At 47.8% G+C, this 24,056-nt stretch overlaps 5 protein-coding genes across 5 annotated transcripts; 2 read left to right on the forward strand and 3 right to left on the reverse strand.

Moving 5' to 3' along the window:
* Nucleotides 1-301: 301 nt before the first annotated feature.
* GGS22DRAFT_106297 (uncharacterized protein) lies at nucleotides 302-5,014 on the reverse strand. Its single transcript, XM_047957813.1, has 7 exons — nucleotides 4,924-5,014; nucleotides 2,698-4,870; nucleotides 2,340-2,430; nucleotides 1,743-2,071; nucleotides 1,224-1,682; nucleotides 1,008-1,170; nucleotides 302-953 (listed from the first exon to the last, which is right to left on the reverse strand). Exons 2-7 carry the CDS (start codon nucleotides 4,698-4,700, stop codon nucleotides 603-605), a joined length of 3,396 nt encoding a protein of 1,131 aa, XP_047821052.1. The 5' UTR covers nucleotides 4,701-4,870; nucleotides 4,924-5,014; the 3' UTR covers nucleotides 302-602.
* A 911-nt stretch (nucleotides 5,015-5,925) lies between these two features.
* On the reverse strand, nucleotides 5,926-8,176 carry GGS22DRAFT_156467 (Creatinase/aminopeptidase). Its single transcript, XM_047960373.1, has 4 exons — nucleotides 7,894-8,176; nucleotides 7,546-7,731; nucleotides 6,659-7,480; nucleotides 5,926-6,588 (listed from the first exon to the last, which is right to left on the reverse strand). Exons 1-4 carry the CDS (start codon nucleotides 7,913-7,915, stop codon nucleotides 6,368-6,370), a joined length of 1,251 nt encoding a protein of 416 aa, XP_047821053.1. The 5' UTR covers nucleotides 7,916-8,176; the 3' UTR covers nucleotides 5,926-6,367.
* Nucleotides 8,177-8,482: 306 nt separating this feature from the next.
* On the forward strand, nucleotides 8,483-11,605 carry GGS22DRAFT_156470 (SNF5-domain-containing protein). The gene is made up of 2 exons (XM_047960374.1): nucleotides 8,483-10,728; nucleotides 10,879-11,605. Exons 1-2 carry the CDS (start codon nucleotides 8,851-8,853, stop codon nucleotides 11,209-11,211), a joined length of 2,211 nt encoding a protein of 736 aa, XP_047821054.1. The 5' UTR covers nucleotides 8,483-8,850; the 3' UTR covers nucleotides 11,212-11,605.
* Nucleotides 11,606-11,873: 268 nt separating this feature from the next.
* GGS22DRAFT_156471 (mRNA capping enzyme, alpha subunit) lies at nucleotides 11,874-13,867 on the forward strand. The gene is made up of 2 exons (XM_047960375.1): nucleotides 11,874-12,385; nucleotides 12,464-13,867. The coding sequence occupies exons 1-2, from the start codon at nucleotides 12,213-12,215 to the stop codon at nucleotides 13,440-13,442; spliced, it is 1,152 nt and encodes a 383-aa protein (XP_047821055.1). The 5' UTR covers nucleotides 11,874-12,212; the 3' UTR covers nucleotides 13,443-13,867.
* A 209-nt stretch (nucleotides 13,868-14,076) lies between these two features.
* On the reverse strand, nucleotides 14,077-19,540 carry GGS22DRAFT_156473 (armadillo-type protein). The gene is made up of 4 exons (XM_047960376.1): nucleotides 18,867-19,540; nucleotides 15,348-18,788; nucleotides 14,530-15,279; nucleotides 14,077-14,207 (listed from the first exon to the last, which is right to left on the reverse strand). The coding sequence occupies exons 1-3, from the start codon at nucleotides 19,203-19,205 to the stop codon at nucleotides 14,539-14,541; spliced, it is 4,521 nt and encodes a 1,506-aa protein (XP_047821056.1). The 5' UTR covers nucleotides 19,206-19,540; the 3' UTR covers nucleotides 14,077-14,207; nucleotides 14,530-14,538.
* Nucleotides 19,541-24,056: the final 4,516 nt, after the last annotated feature.

Genomic DNA, 24,056 nt, shown 5'->3' on the forward strand with positions numbered 1-24,056 from the left:
GGAGAATGGAATTGGGGTTAAAAAGTGAATCCTGCGGTCTGAAAGACCGTGACCTGTCTGTCCTAGTATTATCGCCCGATCCTGATCTCAACTCACAGCATGCGCGTATGCTTCTCTCTGTTAAGAGTATTAATGCGGTAGACCGAGATACAGGAACCTTTTCATTCCTATACTTGGAAAAGGGCTGAATAAGCGTGATGCACTGTGACCTGTGATCATGCCTAATAAGGAATCGCCTTAGTTGACCAAGTTTATTGGTGACGTGAACATGTCAACAACTTCAAGTTGTCGACGAACGCCTCTTGCCTATTGGCAAATCTCCGGTGCTTATTAAGGAAATTGGCGGTCCTGGAGTTTCGGGATCGAAAAAAGGCGGTGGCGACTCGTAGTAATGTCGCAAATGGAATAGGAAAAATTAATAGTAGTTAGACCTGTCGATGTGACAGTGTAATTTCCACGGTGCTCGTCTTGTAGAATTTGAAACCGTGGATCTGCATCTAGAACGGACCAAGCTCCACCATAACCGAGACTGAATAAAGTAGGAGACATTGGCAAGGGCAGCGGTACATGCGCTAAGCTTGCATCGGAGGGATGAGGGTTTCTTAGTCGATCTGCATCGCAGACTCGTTCTTGGTGAGCTTGTTACCCTCGACGTCAGGGTTGGTGGCGACACCTTTGGCAACAGTACGTTGCTTGCCATCTTTGTATGCAATCGGGTCATAGCTCATGGGGCTATTGAATGATAGAGAAGCCTCCTTTTTTGTCGCTTTAAGCGTTGCGTCGTTTGTTATGTTTCTGCTGCCTAGGAGCTGACGAATACCCTGCTGTAAGGATTCGGCTTGTGCGAGCATCGCTTGGAGGGAAACAGTATCAACTGAAGTTAGGCTGCCCGAGGCAATGCGCTTAGCATCCCCGCTTGCCATCAAAGAGACGATATCCGGGCTAGCTTGAGACTGTTTATACTGTTAGTCGCAAAACATGCACGCGAAAACTGTGGTTTGACGTACAATCATGGCTCGTTGTAGTAAATTGATGCCATCACTTCTCGCTAGCTGAGCGAGATTTAAGGCAGCTTGCTGCTCTTCCAGAGACCGAACTCTGGGTTGGACCGCAGGAGTAGGGCTAACCGGGCTGATCGGGGCGGATTTGCGCTTGCGCGTTGCTTGTACACTATTGAATGGTTAATATACCGGAAGCTTACGTATTTGACGAGGCTATCTTACCGAGAAATGAAGTCCAACTTGACGCCTTTGGCAGACAGTCGATGTGTTTGGCCGAAGCCCTTGTATTTTCGCCAAGCGTGCGCATCGTCCTCGCTATCATCGTCGTTCTCGATTTCGATGTAGCCATCATTAGCCATTCCTCTGCTGTAACTGTGCTCGATAATCGGAGCGTTCTTGATCCTGCGGTGCCGATGTGCGGGGGCTAGTCTTTCCGGAAGCTCAGCCAGCATCTCCTCAGCATGGCAAGGGCATCGCCAGGTTCGAGGAACCGGCGGAACGGCTAGAGGTGGATCTAGGCATTCAAGATGCCAGTTGAGTCCGCATACCGGTACCGAGCAGGGGATTATGGGTCGGTTGTCCGAGGTTGCCTTGTTGCAGCGGAAGCATAACACCGGGCGGCCATCCGCATTCTTGACCTTGAAAAAATCGAAGGGTTCCTCAACACCCTTCTTGGTCGTCCTAAAGATAGCGCGTGTTAGTAAGACAGGAATAGAAGAGATTGCGGCCATATATACTTACTTAGGCTTAGGAGGCACAGCCTCTTCGTATTCGCCTTCGGGTCCTGTTCGCACATCCTCGAAAAGCTCTCGAACATCCTCGGGAAGACGGAAAGCTCTTGTGTTCTTTCTATCGAGAAGACTGAAGAGAGAACGGAACGGGCCCTGATATTCGCCACTGAAGGGCGGAGTATATGAGTGCTTGCACTCATTACAATACCACTCATCGGGCATATGACCCTCGTCCATAGGAGGGTCGATGCATAGAAAGTGGAAAGAATAATTGCATCCGTCACAGCAAACCAGCTCACCATTACCCCCGCACGTGTAGCAGGAGTCGTCGTTATCGTCCTAGTGGATGTCGTCAGCATGAACATAGAAAATGGATGGCAGATAGCGGACGTAGTAGAGTTTCGGTCCAAGCGGGAACAAGAAGGATCTAATCGCCGCCGCCTGAATCCCGCCTTTGAGGCATTAGGGCTAACTAAGCCTCCCTCGGCTCATGGTGGGGGAAAATTCCGCACAAGAACACATCGCGACATACGTCGCAGATGAGGAATGCGAATTTCTAGTAAGGGGATGGGGATAATTGAATGGACTTTTTTTTTGTTCTGCTTACCTGATGATGAGGAGGTCCGAAGCCTATAGGGCTTGGTCGATCAACAGCACTACGAGGAATACCCGCAGAAGTACCCTTCTTTTTCATCGGCCTGTCATGGGGAGCGCGCTTTCGTTAGTGAATATTCCCTTGCAGTAATCGTGTATACATATCAAGCTGGCAAGAGTGAGAATGTCCGTGCTGAGGTTGGTTTTGGCCCAACGTGAGATCATGTGGTGCCACATCGCCACTTGGCTGGGCCTTGCTTTGTGACAGCACAGCGTTTCGGTCGGACCACGCTATGAGGGAAAATAGCCGCAACGCAGCACGACAAACGATAGATAGATGATGGGGAAATTGATAGAGGGTAGAAACTCACGAATTCTTCACGCGTAAACCTGCTCGAGGCTTCTTGTTCGATCGTAAATTGGACGCCGGCGTCGCAGCACGTGAGTTGCGTGCAGAAGATGCCTCCAGATCGGCGGCTCTGAATGACTGGGTAGTCGGAGAGATGGAGTCGTCCATTTCATCATGGTTGCGCTTGGCCGCTCTCGCAGCTCGTGAACTCAGAGCTGGCGTCCGAGATGAGCGATATTGCTCGGTGGTAGGTGGCGGTGGCACAGCCAGCTCGAAGGGTAGACTGTCGTCCAGAAGAGGTTCTCGAATGAAACTCTCCTCGACGATATCCTCCGTAGCACTTCTAGTCTCAAATTTGTTGTTCAGCTTTTTCTGAACAAGTGGCTCCGAAAGGTCGGCGTCACCAAATTTGCTGGTAAACTTGAAAGCGGGTGTTTGTTGACGCTTAGGTGTGTGCTGAAGATGAGAGGTGCCGTTGGTGATAACAACAGCGGGCATACTTGAATCACGGGATGAAGGATGTTGACGGGTACTTTGGGAGGGAGTGTGCTTGGGAGATGCACCATTCTTCTTTTTCGCGGCGGGTTTCTTCTGCTGGTCGCTGATTGGCTGGATTGAGTCTGCCGGGATTTGCGCATTATTCGCTTCGGCTGCGGCAGCTATGGGACGCGCGACACTCAGGTCGTCATCCACTAGATCCATGAAACCCTCGAAGTCATCGGGAACATCATCGGGGACCGAAGATAGAGATGAAGAGCTGCTAACTGATCCCGAACGCGTCTTTCTTCCCTTAGATGGTGACTTGTTAGGTGACTTATGAGGTGATCTGTTTGTGAGACCTTTATGGCTGCTGACTCCATTTTCATTCTCATTTCCATTTCCGGTACCGTTGCCATTTACCTTAGAAGGAGTCATTGTAGCAGCATCAATAATAGCATCCTGATCGAGTTTGACCTTCTTGTTGACATGTCCCTTAAGTGTTTCATCTGGGAAATGACTGAAATCCATTTTGACTAGGTCACTGTAAGGTGCAGGTTTGGGCTTCTGAGGAGTGAAGCGGCTGCCAGTCGAAGGCGGCTCAAAATAATAGCAACCTTTGTTGTCCTTTTTTCCTCCCTTTTTCTTGTCGGACACGAGCCTGTTAAATTCCTTGATGGTTTCTACATCTGCGCGTTGATGAAAGATGTCCTCAATCATAGAAACAAAATGGGGGTCAGATGAATTTTCATCGTAAAGTAGACGAAGTGCCCATGCAGTGGGGTAGCGGTAATGGCGAAGTGCCTCATCAACTGCGGTCTCAACAACTTTATCCGCCAATTCTTTATCTGGCACGCGACCAAGTGTAGAAGCCGGCGCGCGAAATGTAGGAGGCTTTGGTGATGGGGCTGGTGCCTGGACAGGTGAAGATTGGGCAGGCGTGGAAATTGCAGGGACCGTGACGACAACTGGAGTTGGGCTTGGACGCGCACTTCGACGCCTAGCTGAATGTCGCCGTGTGCTGCTAGGTACAGTGATAGGCGTGACATGAGCAGAAGATGTGCGTGTCTTTGATTTCTTGGGCACGTATTCTTCGTCTTCACCATCATCCATCATCGCAGGAGGTGCCACAGGTTGTGACAAAGGCGACAATGGCGCCGCATCCACCTCGTTCTCGACCTCATCTACAGACTCTTCTCTTATACGAGGCACGCTCTCACGCGGCATCGGTGTCGTAGTCACGTAAGGCTTCTTCAGCACAATACGCGTCCTGGTCGGAGGAGGAGCCGGTAATCCATCACCATTCACCGGGGATTTCTTGTGCATGGCCGACTTTGGTAGAGTACCAAGAGGAGCCATATTCTCGACAACACCGCCTCTTATCAATCCTGCCTCTTGAAAACTCGCTTTGTTCTGAATCGGGGGTTCGAGCCATCTCTGCATAAATGATCTTTGCCCTTCCATCGTCATTCCCCTATTGTTGCTGGAGGGAGAGTTCGGGTGCAGTGGACTGGAGAAGCGCGATCGGGCGGATTTATTGGTTGACATGGCTTCGTCGAGTACGGTGCGGAACGCAAAGAAGGCAAGAGTGCTTGACACTTCTCTCCTGCGTTTGAATTTTTTTAAAAAAAAATTAGGGGAGGGGGGTCCCGGCACCCCTTTTGCCTTCGTATTTTTTACTCAGCACTGCGCGACACCGTATCAAATCAATTGTACAGCTAGTTAGAAAAATTAGCATTTGTTCTTCCGAGTTCGACAATTTTCTACCTACTTTTCTTTGTGCTGTAATCAATCGGCGAGGCTATATCGTCGCGCTTTTTTCCGCCGATGGTGTTTGTCCTACGCGGTAGGGCGAAGGGAGGGTATTAAGGGTGGTATGGGTCTATGGATTGTGAGATTCCAGTTGCGCCAAAAATTCGGAGGTGACGGCCTTCCGCCATGACCAGGGGCAAGACACACGCTACTGAAAAATGTACCTTCCCCCCCTAACGAAAAAAAGGTCCAGGCTCTACGCTTATTACCTCTTTTTTTCCCCTTGCTCCTACTCTCTGCTCTCTTTTTACTGTGTATAAAATAATTTCTCAATTACTCTCGAAAGAATGATGCATTTTTAAAGTTTCAATTACGTCTATTTTACCAATCATTTTTATCTTAACAAGTTTTTGCCTGGCTTCCCCTGAAATGTGTACATCCCCCCCCTGAATTGGTTATGTGTCGTGTCAACCGCGCTTAAGGGGAACAATAGTAACAATAAAAAAAGTCATCCACCTGATTCAATCATCAATCATCAATCATCAACTCATCACATGTCCTTTCATATAAGAAGCCTTGGGTATTCCGTTTCTACACTCGGCCGGCTCCTCCCCACTTTCCACCTTCCCTACTGCATCTACCCTCTTTCCCGTTCTACCGTTGTCCATTTTACCATTTGCGGCCTCAAAGATCATCACGCCACGTAGGAGCCTGGGATCCTGACTCACACACATCACTCTAACGTATCTAACGTATCTAGGCGAGAGCACCAATATGTCTCTTAATCCCGAACCCACAACTTTGCATCCTTACTTGCCTTACCTGCCTTACCTATTCCGCCACCAAACCATCATCATCATCGTCATCACCATTATAAATCTGACTGTGAGTGCTGATGGAAATAATGGCAGTGCTCACTTATCTACCTGGTAGGCAATCTCGATAACACTTATCAACATATGTCACTAGGTAGACATCCACGCGTTGGTAGATAAATACATCCATCAACTACACATGGGAAGTCAGCGTGGCATCAATGTATAAAGCTTCAACACTGTACTTGTTCACTGTGGAATTGTTTGCTTCCGCATACGGGATTTTATAACTGTGTTCATCTTGCTTCATCTCGGTTCAACCTTTTTTTCTTTCTTTTATTTTTTTTCCTTCTATGGGAACTAATAGCACATAGAAGCCGAGACTGTAGTAATCCATTTCCCCTCAATTCATGAGGTCCATTGTGCGTTTTTCAGCACCTAGCTCTCGTGTAAAATTGAAGAAGAACCATCCGTCAAAATGCTGGACCTTAGAGACACGCAAAGCCATATCTGTCGATGAACGTGGAAATCTAGAGCCCACGCCATTCGTCGACCCTATGCTGCGGTAGCCGTGACCAAGGCAGTGAGTGCAGACTTGCAGAATGCGTGTCGTTGAATGAATTGGAGTGGCAAGAGTATTTGATGACCCTACTCCTCGTCGCTCTCGTCCTCGCCTTCAGCATCTCCTCCGGCAGCCTTCTTGGCGGGCTTCTTCTTCTTCTTGTTCTTGCTCTTTCCCTTATTTTTGCTAAGAGGTTGTTCTAATATTTTCAGTACTTCCTCATCAGTAATCTTCTTGTCTGACTGGACCTTGCTTAAATCCAACGCAGGTGGGGCTCCGAGTTTCGAAATGCCGTTCTTCGTAATAGCTGTTTTACATTAGCTTCAGGGGGTAACGAGAAGGGCTGAAAGGGCTAAAGAGGGTTACTGGATACATACCGAGTGTAGTTAATAGCCTCGCTACGGGAGAGCCGTCTTTGTCGCCGACTAGATCATATTGTCGAATCACGCCCTGACGGGTACCTTCAAGCACGCCGACTTTGTATTTGGTGTCGCCGCCCTCCTCTTCAAGCTGTCTCAAGCTAAAGGGGAAATGGCCAAATTTGGTTTGGATAGTTGAAAGGGTTTTACGTGCCGTTTGCGACTTCAAGATGTACGTGTTATTCGTTCGGCGGAGTAAAGTGGCTCGCTGGTCGATTTGCTTGCATTTGCCAGAACCCAGACTTATACCCATCTCTACACCCCATACTTCGCCAATCTCGGGCGAGCCCTCTCCCTTGGTGGATTCTGCGGGGGCGAGAACGATCTTCTTCTTGCCTTCAATCTCATTGCGGTCAAAAAGCCACGAGGTTGTGCTCTCTACCACATTGCACTCGTAGCTTTTGGCAACCTTATCTAGAAGGGAGGTAATCTTGGACTGGGTTGGGGGCTTGGCTGCGGCAGCCTTCGCTTTCTCCTCATCGCTCCCGCTCGCTAGTAGTCCAGGAGGGATCATGAGTCTGATAAGAAGCTCGTTGGCGTAGTACGTTGCGAGTAGCAAGTCGGCGGTGCGACCAGTAATGGCATCCTCTGCTTGGTCCTTAGGTTGAACAATGATCGTGTCACAAACAATGGAACCAAACCCATCTATCTGAGCACCGAGTTGGATTTTGACAGCTTCACCAGCCTGAAGCTCGATGTTCGCTTCCGCGTTGTCGGATGACAAGGGCGTGTAGGGTGTCACGTACGAAGAGGGCGAAACAGTTGTGGGGTGAGAAAAACCTGTACATGTCCAACATAAGCAAACATTCGAAGGTGTAGAAGGTAGTACTGAATTTCCTGCTTACCCTTAAGCTTGGTAGTGCGGTAAACCTTGGAGACTTCATCTTCGATGAGCTTGTCTCCCTGTTGGCAAATTGAGACGATCTTCTCTCCGGCAACGCATAGCTTAGAAACTGCGGCGAGGACCTTCTCGGAGATGGTAGCGGCAACCCTATACTTGGTGAGGGTGTCTGGATTCGCCAGCGAGTAGTCTAATGGATACACACACGTTAGCTACTTTTTGGGTTTCTCGAGTCTCGTGAGGTCGATGACGGGACCTCGAGGACCCTCGGTCGAGGAATGGACAGAACCAATAGCGGGGTAGTTCACAGGAAGCTTTGCTCAAAAAAATGGATAGAAATTGATAGACGAACCAATCTCCTTTTCGTCAGACATATTGACTACCTGGTATATCGCGCTGGCTTAAAGGCGTTAAAAATGAATTAGGTTGGTGTCTAATGTATACCTAGGTAGGTAGTAATGAAGTGAAGTAAGAAAGTGGGAGTAAATGAGGTCTAACTGAGAGGTAGGTTAAGGTATTTTCGTATTTTCGTCTAAGCTGCGGGGCTTTGTGCGAACGGGAGAGGGGCAAGCATCGGCTGGCAGATTGCAGATTACTGGTGACGTTCTTTACTTTAAAATTCAGTTCAGGGCTGCAGGTCCGCTTGGTCCGTGTGTTAGTGACCGACCGGCGACCGCTGTACGTTGCGTTGTTGCTACGGAAGGTGAAAACGGAATCCTGACTGTGCGAGTATTTGATAGTTGCATATTTGCATATCATGCATAAAATAATGAATTGAGGAAATATTTATTAAACCATCATTTTCGTTGCAAACGCAACCTGACGCACGGACGCAAGCCTAGAGTCTAACAAATCTAGCAAGGTACTTCTAGTTTTGCCTGGATCGCACGCAAAAATCAATGTTCCTTTAACTCATTTGATCGCGGTCCGTCGCGTGTCCAGCCTTCTCCCATTTGCGATTTCTCTTCATCAGCCACGATCGAAACCTTCCTGCTCCTAAAAAGTTGAAAGTTGAGCGCCCATCAAATGAATCCATCGCGACCACACCACAACAACACTATTACCACCGCGCGCAGCCATTGATTTATTAATCCGTGCCCGAAATCATTCCTTAAACGACTCATACTCTGGCGACGATTATCAATTCGATCTACGATTTTAGGTCTTAGGTACAACACGAGGTTCAAAATCACACGGAAGACGGGAAAACGGAGTGCACGGGTGAAGGTTCGGTGGACTGAGAAGTCTTCTCTTATCATTGTCAAAGCTTTGCGGGATATCTCACTCCATGTGAGGTTTCAATTTAGTGATGGCCACTCAACAAGATGCAGAACCCGCTTCGACGAGCAGCGCCGCCGGTGTTTCTTCAACCTCAAAACCAGATCGTTCATCAACATCGACCCCCAATCATAAGCCAGATGCGCCGGACGACTCAAACAATGGCGCCCTGTCAGCCCGCGACAAAGATGCATTCAAACAAATCTTGATAGGACAAGCAATTGTCCGAGATCATATACACTCCGCTGCGATGATTAGTGATAAAGATCGTCAAAACGAGCATAACAAGTACCAGTTCAAGATGATCAACGACTACAAATATTTGCGTAACGACTACAGAGCCTGGTTCACGCCGAGTAGGCTTTTTGGCGAAGGCTACAGTGGCTATGGAAATGGAAGAACTGAGACGGGGCAACCGTCGCAATTGATATATCCAGCTAACAGACTCCGACCCGGCAAACGACAAGCGCCACCGTTAAAATGGAAGAGAAAGGACATGAAGCAACAGGCCGAACAACACGAGGAATTGATACCTGTTAGATTAGATGTGGACTGGGACAAGATCAAACTGCGCGACACCTTTACGTGGAACCTCCATGAGAGGATTGTAGGCGCCGAGCTCTTCGCCGCGCATTTGGTCGAAGATATGGGACTCAAGGCGCCTGCCGCACAGCCGGTCTTTGACCAAGTCATCCAACAGATGCACGAGCAGTTCAACGACTTTTACCCCTTCGTATTCTCCGATGAAGATGCCTTAGACCCCGAGCTGCCATATTCAGCTTGGAAGAATGACGAGATGCGGATATTGGTTAAGTTGAACATTACCATTGGGCAACATACTTTGGTAGATCAATTCGAATGGGAGATCAACAACCCTCTCAATTCGCCCGAAGAATTTGCTGCGAGCATGGCCAAGGACCTCGCGCTCTCCGGGGAATTTACTACTGCTATTGCGCATTGTATCCGAGAGCAAACCCAACTCTTTACGCGGAGTTTGTACAGCGTTGGACACCCATTCGACGGCAGACCTATTGAGGATCCGGACTTAGTCTCGGCTTTCCTTCCCTCGCCTCTGCCTTCTGTATTCAGGCCGCAACAGCAAGCCAAGGAATATGCTCCGTACCTGTACGAGCTTAGCGAAGCAGACTTAGAAAGAAACGAGATGGTATTCTCTAGAGAACAAAGAAGACAGAAGAGATCCATCAATAGACGGGGCGGGCCCTCGCTGCCTGATCTAAAGGAGAGACAGAGAACAATCCGCACGCTTGTCGTATCATCTACCTTGCCCGGCGCAGCAACTAGCGTAGAGGAAAGTAGACTTTATAAAAGAGTCGCTGGTGCACCGGGGGCCACAGGCCGGAGGAGAGGACCAGGCGCACGTGACGGCGAGATTTCCGAATCAGACGAAAGCGACGATTCAGGCCCCGACTCTCCTGCAGCCTCACAACTTGCTGGCACGGCGAGAACTAGAGGTATGAGGGGCGCCGCGACTGCAGCGCAACAGCGAATGGCGAATATTGGCCGATCCGAAACACCCGAAGCCACGATACACCACCATGAAACGCGGACATCTAGGAGATTTGGGCGTGAACTAACCAGGGAAGATACCGAAGAACCTCAGCACCTCCACGTTACTCTCAGGGTATCAAATAAAGACAGGCTACGAAAAATATTACTACGTGATCCTAAGTTGAAACAAGGTACACCGGGCAGATCACAAACTCCATCTCAGCCCCCAGCTCGTGCCCATAGTGCTTCTGCGTCGAATAGCATGCCTCCTCCTTCCACTCCGAATATCTCGACATCAGCAATTCCGGTAACCGTCGCCCCTCCTAGCGGTGTACCCCCAGGACAGATCGGCCGTGTTGATGCTCCTGCTCCTATGGCCGGGGCTCCTCCCCCAGTTCCCGTAAGACATTTTCCTCACCCACCCCAACACCCTAACTCTTCGATCTTCAGATTCACCTCAAGCCGCTACGATCTATAGTCTGGATCGACGGCTTCGCAGGATGGTCTTAACCCTTTAGCGAACCAGCACTCATACTCACTACCTAAATAGCCCCCACCTCCCGCATGGCTCGTCCAGGCGTTGGATAAATTCAAACAGGAACCAGCCTACTCGAAAGACCGATTCGAAGGTGTTATGCGATACAGCGCGGTAGACAGCAACACGGGTATGCCGGTTCCCCTCCCGCAACCAGGTGAAGTGATTCCCCCACAGGTGCGGTTTTACTTCCTCCCCCGGATCCGCTGCCTCGACTGCCCCGGCAAGTTATACACGCCAGGCCCAGATATATCGGCCTCAAACTTTGAAGTACATCTTAAGAACAAGGTGCACAAAGAAAAAGTCGAGCTTCGAATAGCGTCAGAAAACAGCAACAAGGTCGGCTGAGCAGATTGAAGCAAGCCGACCATAAGCATCCTCAATAGGAACAAGGGGTAGTAGATTTTCGGAATACAAAGTATCTATAAGACATGGTGCGGAGTTCTGCGTTATGATATTTCGTTGGTCTAAGGGACTTCTAGATATGCTTCTCGGCTGGTCTTTTGCCGGTTACGGGGAGCCGTTAAAACGTGCTTGAACGGAAGCGTGGAGTATGTATCAATATCAGCTGCGAACACCATATAATATGCTTTATCTGTCGAGTTCTCCGATACTCGACCTACATAGTATGGAGAAGGTTTCCATGTAGTTAGTTATCACCAAATCTTCATATTTTACAGATAGATGCTTCACTTGCCGCAGAAGAAAGCTTCATATCCATTACCAACAAATGAAATACTAGGTATTATCATGACTGGAGAAGTACCTGGTACAGTTCGGCAGCTCGAATAGAGGCTGTTTTATCCTTTCCTAGTTAAGCCTAGACACTCTAATTGAAGCATAGGCTAAACTGATTATGGATGGCAACATTCAGTAAAGTGGATTTTATGCAAGTTAAAGTGGAGTCATATCAAAAGCTCCTGCAGGGACTACCCAGGTAGCGTCTGATAACAGCCGATAAGGTTTATGAAGGCGCGCGACTGACATTAGATTTTAGTAGCCTCGTGCTTTCCCACCGTGTCCTAGACAACTTGTGAACAAGCCGTAGGTTGCGCATACCTCAGTCTGGTTTGCGATGGGTGTGTTTTCGACAGCAACTTCCGATGAAGACGACATTTTAATGCGATGAAGTTCCTATGCACCTTCCAACCGATTGCGCATCACCTCTCTTCCTTGTACCACCTCTGTCCAAGTGCTTTCAGTTAATTCTTTAAACTACACTTTTCTCGTGTCGCATCTCATTCCCATTCTAAACAAACCAATACCAGCCTCGTCCATCATTTGCACTTTGCGCAGTACCTTTTTTTGTCCCACCTTCTAACAAAGCATTGTATCTATTGTTGCCCAACATGACGTTGCCAATTCAATCCATCGATGAACCAGGTAGGCGGCCTCCTCCTGAGGTGGCTATGGTATTGCGACAAGAAGTTGCCTCCATTCTTCATCGAAATTCAACCGCATTCCCAGGCGCGCAACCCGTTAGTTTTACGAGGAAGCACCTTGATGAGCTCCTTAGAGATGAGTAAGTCCCAAGGAGTTTTGTTGCTACTCGATGTACACCTGGCTTCTTTGACCTAGGACTAACATAAGCCTGCTCTAGTTACTACGTTTGCGAAAAGTCGGACGGTATTCGCTATCTCCTCTACCTAGCTGCCGACGAAGGTAACAATGAATGTCACTACTTCATCGATCGGAAAAACGATTACTGGTACATCGACGAGGGTTCACTACACTTCCCTCTCCCGGGAAACCTACAAGCCTTCCACAAAGGCACTATATTAGATGGAGAGTTGGTTATGGACGCCCATAGTGATGGCCGCATGGAGCCTCGATATCTTGTATTCGACTGTCTCGCCATGGATGGGCAATCGTTAATGTCACGCGAGCTTAGCAAGCGCCTCGGTTATTTTCAAGAGCAAGTCTTCAAACCGTATAAGAAGCTGCTCGATGATTTCCCCGAGGAGAGACAGTTCCAGCCTTTCTTCCTCGACCTCAAGTCTATGCAAATGGCATACGGCATTCGCATGATCTTCGAGGATGTCATCAAAAACCTAAAACACGATAACGATGGGCTCATCTTCACAGCCCTTCACAGCGAATACAAGCCAGGCACTGACCCGCATATTCTAAAGTGGAAGGACGCGGAGGAGAACACGGTCGATTTCAAGTGGAGGTTGAAGTTCCCCATAGTCGAGCCAGACGAGCAGGATCGGGCCGAGGGTATCACGGAACCCTTTATCGATTTTGATAGTACGCCTCCCGTAGAATTACACGCCAACTACGGCAACGGCAAGTACGGTTTCTTCGCTCCTCTCCATCTAGAGGATGACGAATGGGAAATCCTCAAGGGGCTAGAAGAACCGCTCGACGATCGTGTGGTAGAAGTATATATGGACAACCAAAAGCGGTGGCGATTCTACCGTTTCCGGGACGACAAATCAGACGGCAACCATATATCCGTCGTCAACAGTGTGATCGAAAGCATCCAAGACGCGGTAACCCGCGACGAGCTAGAAAACCACAGCAAGAACGTGCGGGACAACTGGAAAGCCCGAGACAAGGCCAAGGCTCGAAAATAAGCCCAGGTCATGCAGAAGGGAATAACTACCCTCATATCTAAAAGTGGCCGTTCATAAACAGGGCACTGTTCACTACATTTAATGGTTCACGCGGTCGAGAAATAGGCGGGTACCGGATCGAGATATACTTTATTTGATTTTTCAGCCTAGACGGATGGTAATGACGCCAAACAGATAGCGAGGCCCTCGGGATGGAGTTTTGGATACGGGTTCGTTTGCAAAGAGGGGAAAAAAGATCAGGTTGCATAAACTGCTAGAAAGAGAGGTCAGGTAGAGTTCGTTTGCGGATGCTTTTCGTGCTGGGTCAAAGTAGCACCTGCCGTACGCGCGGAATGGGATTGGTTTGATAATTGCGAGAATCGACTTAATTACCTACCTATTGGGTACCTGAGATATGAAGTGCGTAGAAATGTGATATTAATGGCCTTTTCACTAGGGCAGAATGCAGTAAGGAAAAGTATCCCCTGTGTTACACAACAAGCATTTTCTACCAATTATGACAGGTGCAGCAGGTATGAATTGCCAATATAAGGAGAGTAAGGGATATTTACTCTCACAGTCCAATACAGTAGAATTAGCACATGAGGCGAAGTGTCAGAGTGATTAATTGAGATAGCTCATCATGGGCCGATAATTAACTCCCATTTCCTGAGCATTTCAATTCCAAGTCACGGACAAATCTAAACCACCAAATGATGCACGATAGTGAAGAAATTTTGGTATTCTCTCCAGGTACGAGACTAGGGTATAAGAAGGAGTATAGGGTAGGTAGTTAAAAACAAAACACATGACGCGATTTAGAAAGCCTTGAAAAGGAACCAAGTAGCCTCGTCCACCACAATCACCCTAACCCCTCCGGAACCAACCCCTGATTTCATTATCATATTCCAGCTTTCTTTCTTTCTTTCTTTCTTTCATGGAACCCTTAATTCTTGCTCTCCTGGCGAGGAAAGTCGTCGAGGAAAAAAAATGCTACATTGCGTGTTGGCAATCCAGACGTTCTCTCCTAGTACCTACTCCTTACGTAGCACTTGTCTCCGCCATCCTATGTAGCTAATTGGTTGAACTTGCCTGACAGACTTACAGGCTTGCTATTTTACTCCGAGTTTCCGTCCTCGTCCTGATCCTCCAACGCTGCACGTCTAGATCTAGTAGAGCGTGTACTAGCAGCTCGTGCTTTTGGAGGTGGCTTCGTCTTTGCCTTGCTAGCAGCGGAAGATTTGCCCTTAGCCGCACTTGGCTTAACCGCAGGTCTTGAAGGTAGGGTCTTCGCCTTCGGGGGAGAGGTGGCCGCGCGACGTTTTCGTCCATTTGACTTAGGGGGAGATGCCGGGGGGGCTGGTGCCTCTTCCTCCTCATCTTCCTCAACATCGCTTAGCTCGCTTTCTCTTTCTTCAGGTGCCTCTGCTTCCGCCTCCACCTCCGCCTCCGCTTCTACTTCATCCTTCTCGTCTGCGGGTGCGGGATCATCCTCAGGTTCAGATAGTTCTGAGGAGTCGGCATCGTCCTCTCGCATACGGTTACCATCATCATCATAATAGTCCCACTCCGCTACGCCCTCTAGCATATCCTCGTCGTCTTCTGAAGAGTCTCGTTCGATGTAGGATGAGTTCTTCTTAGAACGACCGCTACGTCTACGATCTGCAGAATCCTGAGCTGGGGAGGACGAAGAAGCCTTCTTGGATCTTGACGAAGTCTTCATTGGCTTGACAGCAGGCCTCTTCGAAGCCTTTGCAGCCTTGGGTGTTTTCACTTTCGTGGAAGCTTTGGGCACTGTCGTTCTGACCTTCTTCTGGGCAGGTTGCCCCTCGGCTCGTTCGTCGGCAGTCCTGCGTTTCTGGAAGCCAATCACGTTAATTCAAACTACAAATGTTTATAGAGTAGGGTGGGGTTTTATGGCTGTACCTTCTTCTTATCCACGGATCTCAGTAGATCATCCAACTGTGACTCAAGCCCTTCCGGAAGATACTGCTTCGCTGCAATCTCTTGTGCCACGTCATGACTAGGGAGTGCCGTATACAATCCCATAGGTAAGCCAACCTTACCGGCGTATGCCTGGAAAATCCAGTTCCTCTTCTCTTGCCATCTTCGTAGGAGGTTCTGGGCCAAATCGCTCACTACATAGAGTCTTTCGCTCTCTGCTGGGGTTATACCATCCCTAGTCTGCTTCACACGTTCGGCATACTTGAATATCATACCGAAATTAGCTTCCGTAGTAACGTTGCTAATATAGTAAAGCAGATATCTGGCATGGTCTATCAAGTCGTCTACTTCTGTGCTATAGTCTGGGTGGTGCGCTAGGAGGGAGATCAGCCTGCCCATCGTTGCCTCCATGACGTTTTGCTTAGCATCTCGGAAGAAGCGCGCCCTAGATCGTATCCACGTCTCGACTTGATTCTTGAAGGAGACATCTGGTTCGAACGCTGTCAAAAAGATCATCGTGTAAAATCTGGGCCGTAGCTTGTTTTGTACCAGATATTTCTGGAGTTTTTCGACAAAAAGTCGACGAACCATGGCGGTTGGGTCTTGCGTAAGGAAGGCAAGCTGGTTGTAGTCAGAGTGTGAGAAGATTTCTTCGAAGTGTTTCAAGGTACAAAGCTTCAGGAAGAGCTGCCCAGCAAGCAGTCGTAAGCGAGCTTTGTGGTATTTAGGCGTGTCCTTTATCTTGCATAGTTCGCCTGATTGCTTCAAAATATTTCTCAGTAACTTGAATACTGGTTTAGCCAGTTCCTTCGCCTCTTCTAGATCCTGCATGCCTCGGAGTCGATTGATTACTAGCTTAAGTGCCCAGCACTTCACCTGGCCTTCTTCGTCGAGCTCGGAATCGGCAACCCACTCTGGATCCGACTCTTTAGCATCTGTGCGAACTTTGAATAAGACAACTTCCAACGTGGTTTCGTTAATTTTTTCATTGGCATCAGCGGTCACCTTGGACGCTAGAAGTTCGAGCTGGCTGATTGCTGCGAGCTTGGTTAAGAAGTGAGGCGACTCGTAGTTCCAACCTTTTAGAATCCTTTGCAATAGGTCCGTTGCCGATACCATACTTTTATCGTCTTTTCTAGCCATCATGACATTGACAGCGTATTTCGCAGCCTTGGCTGGCTCTCCATGTAAAGAATAGCCTATCAGTGCCTGTGTAAATTTGCGGTCATCTGGAAGCTCCTTGGGATATTTCTTTGAATAAGAAGAGCAGGCTCTGAGCGTCTCGACCATGGCAGCCTCGTTAGGTTTATCCGCAGTTGGTGCACCATCTACCAAATCCTTGCAAAGCTGTCCGACATGCGTCTTGAACAGATCTGGATTGTTTTGGGAGATTTCAGTTGTAATCTCCTGTGCAGCGGCTCCAAGCCCGTCTTTGTCGCTCTTGGAACAGTCCATATAGGTCGAGAGATGACTCTTATTCAACACGATGTAGGCAGAACGATATATAAGAGGTAACAAGGTCTCCAACATGTGAGGCTTTGGGGAGCCCTGTATCCTTTTGACAAACTCTTTGACAGCTCTATGCATCGTCTTGAAATCGCTCTCTGCGGAGACCACGAACCTGATGAGTTGATAACAACGACGGTCATGCCAGTTGGCAAAGTTATGCAGATCTGCCTCAACCTTGACCGCGTCGGGAAGGAATTGGCATAGGTATTGGATCGTCTTCTTGAGGTTTTGATTGATCCTATCTGCATTTCCCTCAGGGTTTCCTCCGTTGAAAGCGTCGCATTGACGAACCAAATTCTCAAATACTTTCGAGAATTGGGGCTGTCGTGCCTGCAATGCATTGAATGCTCTCCTGGCATTGTTGTCTAGATCTCTTACGAGTAGTAGTATTCTTTCTGCGCGGATCCTGTCTTGGTCATAACCAGGATCGACAGCCGGCTGTGATTGAGAATTGCCATTAGACGGCTTAGAACCCTTTGCCTTAGGAGGAGGGGGGAAGGACAGGGGGATAAGACATTCGAACACGACACGCTCTAGTAGCACGTTCAGTTCTGGATCGTTGGCGTAAAATGTGTTGAATATGCGGGAAGGGATGCCCGCTAAGGCAGAAATTACCGACTCTTGTCCTGCAGCTAACTCGCCACTGCCTACGGCCCAGAGTTTTCCTAGGAGAGCCATGGCCTCGACACGGATAGATGGCCTTTTGTCTCGACAACGGTCTGCAAGGGTGAACAAGACGGATCCTTCTTTATTCACCCCACCAACAGCGGCTAGCTTGGTGACGATATCACGAAAGCTAAAGGTTTCAATGGCCTTGACAGCCGCCAGTCTAACCTTTTCATCGTTGTCATTCAACTTATCTCGTAGGCCGTTGACGAATGCTGATTCATCTTCTCTGCTGAGTCCGATACCACCCGCGGATGTTGAAACAATGTAACCTACAGCTGTTGTCCACGCTGTACGAATTAAAGGCGACTTATCGTTCTTCCTTCCAACAAAATTATGGAATGCTTGAGAATGTGTCTGAGTAAAGGATAGGGGTGATATAGGAGTAGTAAGGATGCTCATTGCTGGATGATCTGGAATTTCATCGCTCAGCTTCAGAGGTGGATATGCTGCCGGGTCAAGTTCCGGAGAAGGAGGCGGTCCTGCGGCACCGATACCGGCTATCATATCACCCAACGTCTCAGTTGCCAGCAAACGCAACTGTATGTTGTCGGCGGAGAGCTCAGCATCGACCTGAGGTATGACATTCGGTAACACTGTGGGTGCTGCTCTCCAAAGTTCCCTTAGCAGCTGATGAGCCTTCCGCAACTCCTTGAATTCCGAGTCGGATGGACCCGTAGTGCCATCGTCATCATCCGAATCATTATCGTCCCTATGTCCATTGACATGACCACTGTTCCCAGAAACGTCCATAATCACCTCACTGAAATATTGGCCAACATAACGAGCCATTTTCTCTGGGCATGAATTGCACACAGTCTTCGCCATCACATACGCCTCTGGTTCCTCCTTGGGTAGAAGAGTCGTTTGCTTCCCATTGGCATCGGCTTTCTCTTTACGGCCTCCTGGGGGCGCTGCTCGTAGAAATTGGGCCATGATGACATCGAGGACGGGGGGCGGTAGCGAAGGACTCTCTTCGACTAGAGTAACCAAGATATCCGTCATATGAAATTCGACATCTTTGGCAACCTGCTCTCCCGACGCTGCCTTTGAGGAGCCAGAAATGCCATCGAAGAAGGAGGAGAATAGGTGAAGTAAAAGTTCCTCCGCGTTGGTAACCTCGTTGATTAGAAGAATACTCTTGACTTCGGCAAGAGATGTAAGGACGTATTTATGTTGTGTGTTGTATGCGTTACTCGGGTCCCAAAGGGCAGGGAGAATGGTTTTGACAAAGAGAGAGAATATCTCCTATAATTGAAGTAAGAGGTGGCAGTTAGGATAAACATGCTTAGAAGGGATAGAGACGGCATGCTAATAAAAACTAACCTTAAGTTGTTTAGGTGTGAAAGGTGCTTCTGGGGCGCATAGCTTCAAGATGTCTACTAAACATGCTGCAGTGAATGCTTTTACTCCAGCTTCCCTATGGGCAAGCAAGTTGGGAGAGGCAAGCTCTTTCGCGACATGAGTTAGGGAGTCCTTATCGACAGTTTCTTGGTCCATATCAACTAATTCCTTAGAGAGCTTCTCGAGACGTCGAAGAAGCTCGCCGGTTGCGATTGGCTTTCCGGCGCGCCATGATAGAGGTTCGTCGAATTGAAGTGTTACAAGCTCTTCCTCCATCTCCTGATCCTCCTCTTCTGGGACCTCGTCCCTGCGACGCGCCATGTTGAGATATCAACGGTGTTTCAATCTAATAGAATTCGGAGGGTATGCGGATACGACTAAACACGGGTTTTGTTGTTCCGTGGTAAAGTTCGAGGCGTCTGACCTCGACTTGCCTTGGAAGCGGGGCGAATAGACGGAATTGTGAATAATAGACCCGGGCGCGCAACTAGAAACGATAAAGGGTAAAATTCAATTACTAGACCAGACACAAACGACAAATCCTAAGATAGGTTGTGAAAGGGTTAACTTGAGTGGATGCGGAAGAAAGGAAGATTTGGTGGGACAAATGCCGGGAGGTCTTTTTTTGACGATGAGATGGTTTTCTGGTCTTTTCTCTTTTTCTCGGGGTGTTACGCGACAGTCTCTACAGCAGGGTCAATCAATCAATTTCCAGCGTCGCGTGTGGCGTCCCGTACCTAGTACCCAGATACCTGCCTCCTTCCTTGGTCCACCCTGCCTTCTCTGCTGTACTCTATTAATTCGCGCCCCACTCCGGGTGTGATTGTAAATTTACATCTGACACTATGCCGGATTGAGCGACATTAGCACCCATGTAAGGTACAAAGGTACTAAGCCCTGCATAAAAGTATACATTAATGATAGTAAAAGCACTAAATTAAAGCTTTGACCAACAGATCTTTAAACATCATGGATGTGCTCTAGGTACGTATATATTCCGCACAGATCCACCCAGGTACTAATGTATTTAAGTAGCTACGTACCCGCAGGTGTACCTGCCATACTTGTACCTGAGGCTCTTAGCAATCCCTGAACCTCATATCGTGAACTTCACCCAGCACCACCAACTATATACATCTATATACCCTTTTAATCCCATTAATAGGATCCCGCCATACCTAGAATGATCGGTTAGATTTATGTATACATACTGGATTATTTTTTTTAATCTTTTTTCTCTCGTTGAAAAGGCCTGAAGCACTTGATCATAAAAGCTTAGTCATAATATTTATGGTCTTTTAGGAGTGGTCGAATAAATCGTAGGGATTTTAGGTATTTAAGTACATATATAGGCAAGTACTACATCTGATTGAATTCATTCGAAAATAGAATTGGCCACTAACAATTACTCAGATATTAATAATACGTCTTCTTGCTGGTACTCTCGTACTGTTCTATATGCTTAGGAGGTTTGGGAGGCTTTCCACCTGAACTTCTATAATCATGGAAATATCGCATATACTGGGGCAATTTAAGTACCAACTTAAATAAGATCTTATTCTTATGCTGTATAAGCCAGCCAATGGGTTTGCTGGTAGCATGTTTGCTAGTGTTACTATCATGTTCCCGAAATGGGTGTTACTGGCAAGTGGAAAGGGGGAATTAGGACGGGACGAAATAGAATAAATACATTATCGAATCAGGTACGTACAAATTCTATCGTTGAACCTCATTGGATCTTAGGTACCTAGTATGTAGTGTGCACGGAATACATAGGTACATTTGATTTTGATACCCTTATATCAGATGAAAAATCAAATCACGTCCCCTGCCGCCGTAATCACCACAGTCCATTGTAGATGATATTTAAACCTCACCAGTAATTTGACGCACCTTCTTTTCTTTACCTCTTCACCTTCTTTACCTTTTCGACTTTTCACTCTTTCACAAACCAAACCTTCTCTTCACTACATCGTACCTCAACGCAACGACCTTCAACCTTTCATCTGATCATCTTGCGCGACTCAACTTGAACTACTAGTTACACAAGCAAGACATCAACGTCCGTCAAAAGGGTAAGTAAATATGTAAATTCCATTCATCCATACTACTCTCTTGCCTTTCCCTTCCCGAGTCAATTTTACCAAATAATATCACCACCACCGCATGTGCTCATTCACCTCATCCATCCTACTGTCACAAAATACCACTCGTTACCGACCCTCCTATTCTCCTACCCTACTACACAACATCACTCGTCCCGACCTTACTGAACAATACCGCCTTTTTTCTGCCGGTAGATGCCCATATCCTTTCCATCCCATCCATCTTTTTTTTTTCTAACGTTCGTCCTCAACTCAACCCAACCCACATTATTCTTTCCACTTCAACACGCTCGTTCATCTTCGCACATTCTTTTCGCATACATCTTCCGTCAAGACATTCATCACTGACATCGCTGTTCGTATTAAGATCATTTAGTCAATTCAATTCACTTGGTAAGTATTTTTTTCCATCTATTATTTCCCCCACGATACACTGGCAAATGAGTAATCCATCGTCGACCTCCCACGCATTTCTTCCAAACATTTTTTCCAGACATATCCATCATCTTGCCTCCTGCCCAGATTATTTTTCCTATTACATATGTCCTCAAATCCGATACAGTTTCCCATTCATAACATGACAATCACCTAATCTCATCCATCACCCTTTCTCACATCTATCATCCAACATTCACCTATTCTACCTCCTCAACCTACACCATATTTTTCAACCATCAACATTTTATCCTATCATTCCTTTATTATATTACCAACACCAAAGCTCAATATTTTCACATAGAATATTGATAGCTAGTATTCATTTTTGCCCTCTTACCCTATAACCCCTCGTGATCTTGCATTCACTATCACATCTACTATACCCCCATTACATCATCTTCTTTTAGAGAAGGACCTAGAGACTCGAACAACCATACCTAACAAAACACAGGTCTCACGTTGACATCATGTCATCTGCAAGTGTCCAGTCTTCTGACGACAAGGATTCCCTCATGGAGTCTTTCGAGCGCGCTGCTCCTGGAGACATCCTCGTCACAGTCAAGGATCCTGAAGGTTTTTACGAGGAGCTCCGTTATATTGAGAATGATGAGTACCTTTCTCCTACCGAGAAGAAACGCGAGATAGTCGAGATGGCGCGTAGAGTATTTGAGTATCATCACACTACTGGACTACTCCATCGTTTTTGGGATTGCCAGGAGCGCGAGTTTATGCAGGAGGCTCAGCTCATGAATCAGGCTTCCCGCTCTCGCATTCGTAAGTGTTAAATTCCATCTCTCCTTATCTACTACTGCGATATAACTAACCCGCCTTCACAGAGAATCGCGTGGTCGCGGCGCTCTTCTGGTTAGCGGTGGTGCTTATGGCCTTCGCTATCGGCGTCGGAATCACGGGTAAGTGTCTGAAGTATCTCTATAATCATTAAAATTTTGTTTATGTCTAACTATTTTTTTAGCTGAGTACCGTGTGCTGAAGCTGGGTTCCTTGATGCCGAAGTACTCTGGTTTGAAGTCCAACATCGTCGGCCGTCAGGCTTATTCGTATGGTGAACACCCCACTGTTACCATCACTGGACTTCCCTCCGTTACTTCTCACTTGGATACTACCGTCACTCATCATCTCACGGTTACCTCTACTGTCCCTGCCACTGTCTCTGCCACTGTTCCTGACACCATCTCGACTGATGTCGCTAAGACCACTTTCACTGGTCTTAACATCACTGAGGCTTCTACCGTTGTCTCTGGAAGCACCCAGACTGAGGTCTTCAATACCACTGCTTCCGAGACGGAGATTGTTACTGTTGGCAGCAATGTGACTATTACTGAGGTGGCCACTAGCACTTCTGAGGTCGATGTCACTATTACGCCTTTCGTTCCCGGTCCTCATTCTTGGCCCAACTCTACTGTGTCTATCACTCACTATGTTCCCGTTAGTGGTGCTTCAACTGGACACACTTATGGACACACTTCTGGTAACACTACTGCCACATCTGATGTTGACACCGAGACAACTGTTCCCTTCACCACGACCGTGAACATTACAGTGACTCTCTCTCCTATTCCTCTCTGGACTACAGGTGGCACCGATGCAGCAACTGGTTCTGTTCACAACACAACCTCGTCTCATGTCTCGGTTACCAGTTTTATTGGCCATTCGGTTCATTCGACTATTCCCACGTCCACTATCGCGGGTTCGAGTTCATCTTCTGAGGCTGTTAGCACCATCATCGGTCATAGCACTATTTACACTACGGTCACTGAGACTTTGTCTCCTTCATCCGACAATTGCACCTTAAGTGTTCCGGAGACTATATTCTCTACTGCTGGGTAAGTAACATAACTCCTGGGTATAACATTAGATAAGACAAAAGCTAACAAGTATTATACAGTTCTGATGCCGTGACTGCTAGTCGTTCTACAACCTCAAGCCAGTCCACAAGCCCGGCAGCCTCTATCGAGACCGTGATTGTGACGGTTCCTGTTTCGACACCGGCCACTTCTAACACGTTTACTAGCACTGAGACGGAGACTGTTACCCCTGTATACACTGTCGAGATGACCAAGAGTGTCACCGAGACCGAGATCGACAACAGCATCTCTGTGTATACCGTAACCAGTCTGAACATCAACACTGTTACTGTGACCCTCCCTCGAAGCTCTACTACGACCTCTACCTCGTCGACCGAGCCCTGTGGCGAACACGAGACGGATACTGTGACTACAACTGTCATTTCCACAGTTTGGGGTGTGCCTACTTCGACCAGCTCTTCGGTTTCAACCTCGTCGTCTATGCTTGTTAGCACTAAGACCGTTTCCATTGGTTATAGCACGACTATCACATATACTGAGGATACTACGGAAAGTCTTACATCTACTCACACATGCAACGAGACAACCGAAGTCGTCACCATGTATCCCACTACCACAGCTGGTCAAGGAACTACTATCACCAGTACTGCGACTCTCAATGGAACTCTGATTCGCACCACCGGTGGAGTTGATGGTATCACTGCTTCGCGCTCCAGTGCTAACTCGTCGATCGTCACAATCCCCTGCAACTCAACTGAGGGATACACCATTACTGTGCTACCCACCGCATCCGTCACATCGAC

Source organism: Annulohypoxylon maeteangense (assembly GCF_022496945.1).
Source record: "Annulohypoxylon maeteangense strain CBS 123835 unplaced genomic scaffold GGS22scaffold_4, whole genome shotgun sequence".
In the NCBI taxonomy this organism is placed as follows: Eukaryota; Fungi; Ascomycota; class Sordariomycetes; order Xylariales; family Hypoxylaceae; genus Annulohypoxylon; species Annulohypoxylon maeteangense.